The sequence below is a fragment of the Physcomitrium patens genome, chromosome 1 (assembly GCF_059467195.1).
Source record: "Physcomitrium patens ecotype Gransden chromosome 1, ASM5946719v1, whole genome shotgun sequence".
Classification (NCBI taxonomy): Eukaryota; Viridiplantae; Streptophyta; class Bryopsida; order Funariales; family Funariaceae; genus Physcomitrium; species Physcomitrium patens.
In genome coordinates this window covers 10,716,738-10,726,353 of record NC_143410.1, presented here as the reverse complement: position 1 = coordinate 10,726,353, position 9,616 = coordinate 10,716,738, and the positions used below count along the sequence as shown (strand labels likewise).

Sequence of the window (9,616 nt, the reverse complement as noted above, 5' to 3'; positions counted from 1 at the left end):
AATCAGGTTTAAAATTTTAATTATACTTTTAATAAAACCATTTTCAACTAATAAAGCCTTTAAAATATTAATATATAAAATATGATTTTAACTTATATTATATAATTTCATCTATTTATTTTTTTCTTATTTTTTATCTTCAAGTTTTTAAATACTCTAATTTTTAATATGGCTTTAATCTTAATATTTTTTAAAATTAAAATCATTAATTTTATTTTCTTTTCTATTAAAAATTATTTTATTTTAATTTTTTAAATATGAATAATTTTATATCTATTAATACCATTAGACTTAGTATTTAAAAAATCAAGGTTTAGAATTTAAGATTTAATTGAGTACTCCTTTATTTTTTAAAATTTTAGTATAAATATCTAATTAGAAAAATTTTACAATCTACTAATTTTTTATTATTATTTTTTTTATAATTTTAAACATTTTAGAATAGAACTTCTATCATCTTTTAGGATATGATGTATTACAAACGTAAAGAAACGAATTTATGCTATTTTTATTGTCTTCTTTTAAGAACATCACTAATTAATTTTCTGAAATATAATTTATTGTTTAAATTTTATTTGAAATATTTTATTATGCTAAATAAATTAGGATTTTAGATTTCATTATTATGAGATCAAATCATATGGATAAAAATTTGATAAATATTCTTCTAAAATTATATATGTATATATATATATATATATATATATATATATATATAGTTATTTAATAATTTATATTAATTAATATGACCATATTTTATTAATTAAAATATGTTATTTGTAGCTTATATTCAAAAAAAAATCTTGATTTTTTTAATAAATTTTTGAACTATTTTTGAATTATTTTATTAAAATTTTGAATTTGCATAATTTTAGTAATAATATGAAATTATTTTTTAATATTTTTTTTTTATAATAATTTCTAAGCTGATTTCAAAAGTACGATTGGAGTAATTGAGTAAAAAAAGATCCAAAACTTCTTAATGATATAGTTTGTAATTTTTTACATGATTATCTATAAAAAGATCAACACATTAAGATGATTTTTTCATGTTTGTCTTTAAATTATCTTTGCATGTAATATTTTATAATAAGTGGATAATTTGTTTACAACTAATTATATAAGTGCTAGTAATTCTATAAAACTCTTTAGTACAAATCTCTTATGTTGCTAATTCTTTTCTTATGATTTTTTAGATTTTTGTGCTCTAATTAAGCCTTAATTTCTAGCTTGATTGTTATTTAATGTTTTTAAAAAGTTTCTACATCTAGATAAAGAATAAATGTTTTTAATTATAAAATTTTAAATAATAAAAAAAATGCTTGTATTAATATGATAATACAAAATGATTATTTAATGTCTTAAAATAGAAATTGATGATTTTATAGTATCATAGCTATTGACATGTTTTTTTAAGATTTATATAATTTTTCAAGATCTAAAGTAAAAACAAAATGAATAAAGGTTTATTTGAAATATCTCTAGGATTGATTGATTAAAAATATTTTTAAAAAATATAATAACATCAATTTATTGTATTTCGTATACCATTGAAGAATCTAAAGCCATTAAAAATCTAACCATCAATCATCTTACTTTTGCCAAGAATTGTAAATTAGAAGCTATTAGCAAAAGACATAAAACTTCTAAATGAACTGATTAGACATCATAAGGCAACAAGAGTTTTATTATTTGAATTCAGAAAAGATATTATTGTTCATTTTCCAAATTGAAAAAATGTTATACTTTCAGATGATATTATTTAGATCTATTATATATTTTAATAAGTTTTTTAATTATATTTTTTTATGAATTAATATTTTATTTTTATTTTAAAATAATAATAATTTGAAATAATAAATTTTTCAGTTAATTTTTTTACGTAATAATAGTAAAATATTCTACTAAAATACACTATCTTAAAAAATATAAATGTATAAAAATATTCTAAGTTTGCATTATTTCTAAATTTTAAAAAAAACTATTTTATCTTTTTTTCTAAGTAATTTGTATGTACTTATATATATATATATATATATATATATATATATACTTCCATAAATTAATCACATATAGATAAAATTTATATAATTAATTTTATTTAAAATATTTTAAATTCTATAAATTTTAACTAGTATTAGGATTATAACCATTTATTTATTTATTTATTATTTTCTTATTTTCTTATTATATAAGCTATATACATCAAATTATATATTAAAAAAACTTTATTAATAGTATAATTATAGAAAAATCATTAATCATCTACTTACATCAAAGTTTCCTAAAACAAGTATTATGGACCTTTAAAAGATGGAAGACTTGGCCTTTTTTATTTAAAAAATGTCTTTTAGGTCTTATTGGTAATATAAATAATTACAACCTTGTAATTAACTGAAGCTAAGATGAAGCAATTCTTTAGGTCTCAAACGCTACATATAGCATAACACAAAGATAAAAAGTAGTTTTTTAAGTTTTTATAGGATTTTTATATCCTCCTTCTTCAACTAAAGAAAAGAATAGGTACAAAGAATTAGACTAAAATCAATAAAGAATAAAAGCTTATTATGCAACACCTTTGAACGTAGTCTCTACAAATATCTTTTGGCTTAAAAATGCAATCACTCTGATAGAACCATCATAATACACTTGTTAGTATTCACATTTTATAAACAAAAGTTATACTATTATGCTTAAAAGATGTAAAAAATACTCATAATGTGTATTATTTTTTAAAAAAAAACAAACTTATGATATTTAAAGAAGTCAAAAATAATTTTTTTTTAGAAGTAGAATAGAACGTTTGAAATCATTTTTTTGAGACTTTACTTTCTATATAAAATAGAAATCTTGAAAATTACACTTAATTCTTTTAAAAGTAAAAAATAAATTAGTCCTTATAATTCAATGTCAAAAATTCTAATAATAATATTTGAACTGAATCTGATGAGCTAATTTTAGAAATTGGATGAAATTATTGTAATAAATCAACTATACTTATAAAAAAAATAGAATCACAAGGTAATCCAAGATTCTTCTTTGGAATGAAGAAAAATCCAACAAATGCAAAGAAAGATAAATCTTTCAACTTCTTTTTAGCTTATTTGGATATGCAAGCATAATCAAAGTTGTTCCAATCTTCAAAATAGTCCAAGAAAATATAGAATTGGTAAAAAAAAAATTAATGGACCATTGGACATAATAAATTATAATTCTCTTATATTCCAATAGAAATTAAATAAAGAATTTTAGTACCACATAACCAAGATAGGAAGCAAAATATAGTTTTGTACACAAGAAGAATAAAAACTTCGCACATATACATATATCTAGATATATATATATATATATATATATATATATATATATAAGAGAAAAAAAATTGAAAGACCAAATTTTTAATTTGACTAATAAGATATATAGTTTAAGATTTATATTTAATATATATATATATATATATATATATATATATATATATTACAAATTTAGCATGAAAGCATAGTTATAAATAAGTAGAAGATCTAACATATCCAATCATCTTCCTTTACTACCATCTTCCTATTCTACACCATTAACAAAAATTATATAGATTTTAGAAGTTAAATTAAACTAAAAGAATATAAAATTGGGCAGTTTTGTTTACTTAGAATACGATTTTGGAATACAAAAGTTGAGACCCTCAAAAGGCTCTATCCAAGATCAAATAACTTTTGTTGCACCTCTTTTTTTCTTCTCTTCTTTAAAACTTAAGTAATTTAATGCTTTATAGTCGATTCTTTAAAGCCAAAGTATAAAACAAATGTATTCAATTGAAGGCAAAAAAATTTTAAAATAAACTATAATATTATATGAAAGTAAAGATTTGATATGATTAGGGCTAATTTTGTATTATAAAATAATAAAAATGATAAAGAATGAAATTAAAGAATAACTTGAATTTAATGATAATTTCTTTTGTAAATAGAATAAAACATGGATGACAAAGAAAATACTAGAATCTAGAGAAGATAGCATTATTAGATGAAATAAGATATTTACACTTAATAAGATTATAATCCATGTTCTCCTTAATCTATAATATATGTAAACATTACAAGTACTTTGTACTTAAAGGACAAGGTGAAAGGCCTCAAATTTTGAATATTTTGATTGGTTGGAATTAAAAAGCTTCTTTAAATTTAATTTAATCTTAGAAAAACAAATCCAAATGTTGAAAAAAGAGAAATAAGATAGAATGCATCCTTTTCCTATAAGAAATGTATAAAGTTATTTTTTGGAATTTCTATTTAATCTATATCAAAGATATAGTTTTTAGAAAAAAAAAACTTCTTTGAATTAAAATATGGAGTGACATAATTAGACTTGTGATAAAAAGATTGATTTGTTATGTTCCATGGCTTCTTCTCACTTAATACTATATCCAAAAAGAAAAATGCTTCCAAAAGAAGACTTTTTCATCACCGGGCAAGAGACATTGGTAAAAATTTTGAACCATAATTTTTCAAAATGGGCTTATAAATATAAATTGCCCCTAAATTTTTGTGTTCATTAAATTACAGCTTTGTTTGTCCTTGCCCTTACCTAGGGAGTTAAAAGCATTGAGAGAGCATGTTCCAACATAAGTAGATCAATATAAGGTGGCGGAATTACTCCGCACAGGTCACAAAAAATTACAAAAAGAAAAACAGCAATATACAGTGAAACAAATTATGGCCCAAGGTCAACAGAAATGAGCTATGAAGCACAGAAAATAGAAACTTACCTCACTTATCTCACTGTCACTCTCTCCAAGGCCGGGCAATTCCGCTGGAAGAGACCGAAACCATTATCTATCCTTCATATTAATGGTTCGCAAAACTGAACTCTGGGCGTACGTGGAAGTCGGCGAAAATGTGTTTAGATTTCAGTTCAAAATAAAAGCTCACAAAGCGATGGATTCAAATCGAAAAGCGTGCAGCAGCAGCAGCGATCAGTGTCAGTCTCTCTACTTCTAAAATGTTAAGATCTGCAAAAACCTTTTGAGCTAGAATAATACTCCACCCCAGCAGCTGCCATCGACACACACTGACAGGCCGATCAACGACTCTTCGTATGTCAAAGTAAGACAAGCTCATTCTTTAAAGGAACAGATAGATATCAAGATCAGTTGAGCCAGGATGTGATAATTGCAATATGTGAAGACGGGAGTTCCTGAAATTGTAAGTAGAACATGAAGTTGCTGGAAGGAAAATGAGGACACTGTTGTAGCAGAACAATAAGCTTGTTGCTTCGTCAATCGATTCTAAGGTGTTCTAGTGTGTCAATGCCAAGTCAGCTCAAGGGAAAACTTTCCTGAATTATGGCCAACTAAAGCCTTCGTCGCTGGCATGCCATTTTATTGGATTCCATGGGTCCACAATCAACCGCCTCGATGAAATTCTATCCAATTTCGTGCAAGACGATCATGCAACTTGAAACCTGCACTGAAAAGGTCATGCAAGGCAGTTTTCCTCCCAGCATTTGGGTTCGTTCCAGTCTTCGACATTTCTTGCATAATAAGAAAGGCGGCAAGCGTTGCACGTTATGGCCCCTACAGGTGCAACGTGTCGTACCGTCTTTGTTGAGCACTGTGGAATGTGCCACATGGTGTGCGCTTGTGGAAGGATCACAAATCTACGAGTGAGAAAGTTGGCAGCGTTACTAGAAGTGATATATTCCGCCTTTTAGTTTGTATTACCAACGGATCTATTTGACAGAATGATCAGTGTGTACTTTCTTGCTGTGTAGATCACGCTTGTTTTTGTTTTGACGTGTACGTAGTCATTTCGCCGCTTATATTAATATTAATAATGTACAACACATGCTGTCATTGTCTTACACCTGATTTCGCAGGAAGGCAATAGAGTGTATAAGTTACTCAACGAGGGAAGTAGGTCGGGTGTACGATGGATTATAGTGCCAGTCAGCGTAAATTTTGTTACCGTTTTGACCAAGGTACATTCACATCATTCTTATTGTATGATAGAGCTCGACATGAGTTGATAAAGTGAAAAAATGATTAAGCTGATATGAATGTTACCAAAGCTAAACGAAAACTGAGAATGTTATTGAAACATTCCGAAAAGGAATGTGTTTTGTGCATCTCAGAATACCAGTGTATCTATTATATTAATGTACGGGTTGGCTACATTATGTGCCGAGTATTATTTAGTTTGATTAACTCCAGCCATATATTTATGTTCAAGCAATCTAGAAAAAAACACAGGAAATTGATTAGTCCAGCTTGAAAAGTTTCTGTTAGCATAAATTCAGCGGAGACAAATCACAACTAACTCGACTGTTATGGAAAATTGATGACGTGTACATGAAGTTACGCACACACGCACCACAAACAATAAATAAGAAAAAAAGGTACGAGGTCAACACAAATGCAAAATCTCTTAGTACGCAGAAGAGGATCGCAATTTATTAATATATACGTATGTATAGTACAATGTACAAGAATATGCTGTACAAGCGCTCCTCAAAATGAAGAAACAACGAATGAACTCAGCAATTTGTAACTCTAGACCGACACCACTGCAGTACTCTGAACACAATCGAGAGCAAAGACCACATTGTTTGATGGGCAGACTTAGACGGCGGCCGCTGCAGGAGTACCGTAATTGGGGTTCTTGACATTCCTGTCTCCGGGAGTGTTAGCGTAACCCTCACGTGTAACAGAGCCAGCGTGCAGAGCCAACAGGTATAGCAGCTCGAACAAGGACAAGATGATCATGAAAGCCTCAATGGTTTTCTGCAACGACCACAATTCAAGGTTCATCAAGTTATCCAATCTCCAAGACACCCACCACTACCGAAGCCTAGATCTCACCCTCAATAAAAATCATCCACTGACATGAAGATATGTGCATGTATAAGGTGACAAATTCGCAGCGAGATGTAATGGCATGCACTATACCAGTCTCTTGTTGCGCCCGTAACGGAAGTGAATCTCCTTGCATGCAACGCCCATGGCCAATAGAGTCAGCAACCACGCAATCGTAGCGGCTGCGGCAGCTGAGGCAAGGCTCTCTGTGCGCCACACACGCAGGTGGTGGGCTCCAGCTATGACGGAGGCCAAACCAACCATGCTAGCAATCAAGACGAAAGTGAGGAAAGTGCTCGTGGCAGGGTTTCCTGAAATAGACACGAAGGACGTGAGTTCCTGCAGAAGCGGAAATTATTAAGGAAGAACCTCAAGACAAGCTTCGACCAGGTTCAAAGTTGACCGCATCGTTAATTCCTGGTCTTTCGAGAGCTTGTCTTGAGATGGAAGTTCTCATAAAGCTTTACAATCATATTGCTAAAGAAATGCAGTGTTTTTCAACCAACAAAATCAAGCCAGCCGAAGCTTACACGTCTGCATGCAGAGACTAACCAAAACATGCAAAACACATCCTACCAACACATGCAGTATCTGAAACCTCCTATGACACAAATACTTACTATAACCTCACAGAACTACTGTAACGAGGAATACATGCTGTATCTTGAACCTACCACGAGGCAAATATCAGACCTCTAAAACAATGGACTCACAATCTGCTGCTTTCCCAGTCTTTCCTGAGACATCCCAAGAAGCATGCACCGCACCCAACAGAAAGAGAAAAAAAAACCCCGCTCCACACATTCTTCAAGAAATTCCGAAAACTCTGATAATCTGTGCATAAGGTCCAAGTGCTTCGATGAGGGCATAAATACATACCAGAGGTTGAAACATGGTCGAATGCACTGTTCAAGAGATACCCAGCGATAGCAGCCGAGATCAAGTAGAGGCAGAAGTTGATGACCATAAGAGGAGCCACCATCCCTTTTGAGATTCCGAATGCCATGGTTAAAAGCTTAACCAGAAAATACAACAACAACTACAACAGCAAACTCCGATAAGGATGCAGCAACAGGAGCGAGAAGGATCGCTGCGGGCTCTGAGGGCGAGGGTACACACTGCTCAAAGTTCTAAACACAATTCTTCGCCAGGCAGTAATAAAGAGACCGGAAGCCGCCTACTCTTGTTGGGGCCAGCGCACTACTTTTACACGTGTAAGATCCTACGAATGACGCCAGTTGTTTTGCACACGTGGCAGAGCAAAGCGCAGGAGAGATGTTCCTTGGGAGCGCCTCCCAACGCGACGCCATTCATAGCTCTCTCCATTCTTAGCTTGAGGGAGTGATGCGGGAGGCGTGTTTCGATGCGGAATGTGCGTGGGGGTGTGATGATGAGAAATGGGGGCACATTCCGCAGGGAAAGGACCACGGGAGCCTCTGGTTTTGGAAAGAAATTGGACCTGATGGCTGTGGAATCGGCACCTGCTGCACCACTTCGGATGCTGCATGAAATGAAAATTGCACAAGTCAATAACGCCTCGAACCACATGTAAAGCTATTTTCTAAACTGCAAAAGGGTCAAGAAATAGCAATTTTCATGCCTGGGAAGGGAACATTTGTACAAAGTGGAACACTTTGTGAAACGTAGCATTTTTCACTAGCATGAGCTTTGATTTTTTCGTTAATTTCGAAAAAGCATAAAACGTATTTTATGTTTATTATTTTACTTTTTACTTTCTTATGTAAATGTTTCCTCAGAAGAATAATGTGTGATGATATTTGGCATATTTGCTAAGAAAATATTAACACCTCGAAGTTTGTTTCATACACACACATATATATATATATATATATATAAGCACACATGTGTGTGAGGGGGCCATACACATGTTAGAAAATAAAATCCACCAGAATCAATTACACTGTAGCCAAATGTGAACATTTTGAACCATTGCATATTTTGAGGATTGACTTGTATAACAATTTTGAGTACATAAAATTTTAGTATTGAAACAAGGATGGGATGAAATAAACAATAATAATAATAATAATAATGAAGAAAGAAACAGGGAATCCTATGTTGGAGTCATGGCATATATTTGTCAAGTTAATTTACACTACGGTATTCATAATACGCCTCTTTACGATAACGTAAAATGTCCATCATCACGACGTCATCAAAATGCCTTTGTACACAATCCCCAATCTATCATGCTGAAATAACAGCTTCATTCCACTTCTTTCTAGCACACACCCAACCATTTTATTTCCTTAAATTTAATTACTTTATTTAGCTTTGTTTTTTCTCTGATGTACAGTGAGGATCCCAAGGCACTCACATAATATATATATATATATATATATATATATATCTTATTACCATCAAATCTTTTGAGAATATTGAATCCATAGTATCTGCTTCACGCCTCAGGCAAAACAATTCTTGGCTACAGGCATTAAATTATTTTCTACACTATTCAATTATTTAGCTTCGCATGCTCGTCAATCAATTAACAACCACCTCTCAAGCATGCGAGTTAGGACACCAACGAACGTCCTCATCGTCCAATGTTCATTCGTTGGCGAGTTTGTGAACCTATGTCCGCAATCTACGATATACTAAAATTCGTGTAGAAGTGCTCACGATCACAAACTTCGCAGACTTTCGCGCAAGAGAACAGATCGGAACGGGCCGTTCCGATCACGGGAGGGGGGGCCGCTGGCCAGCCCGGCCAGACTAGATGCAATCATGGTTGACTGCTGTTTGAAA

At 31.1% G+C, this 9,616-nt stretch overlaps 1 protein-coding gene across 1 annotated transcript; it reads right to left on the bottom strand.

The window, feature by feature from the left end:
- Positions 1 to 6,423: 6,423 nt before the first annotated feature.
- LOC112279800 (membrane protein PM19L) lies at positions 6,424 to 7,967 on the bottom strand. Its single transcript, XM_024514509.3, has 3 exons — positions 7,727 to 7,967; positions 6,941 to 7,158; positions 6,424 to 6,775 (listed from the first exon to the last, which is right to left on the bottom strand). Exons 1-3 carry the CDS (start codon positions 7,851 to 7,853, stop codon positions 6,614 to 6,616), a joined length of 507 nt encoding a protein of 168 aa, XP_024370277.1. The 5' UTR covers positions 7,854 to 7,967; the 3' UTR covers positions 6,424 to 6,613.
- Positions 7,968 to 9,616: the final 1,649 nt, after the last annotated feature.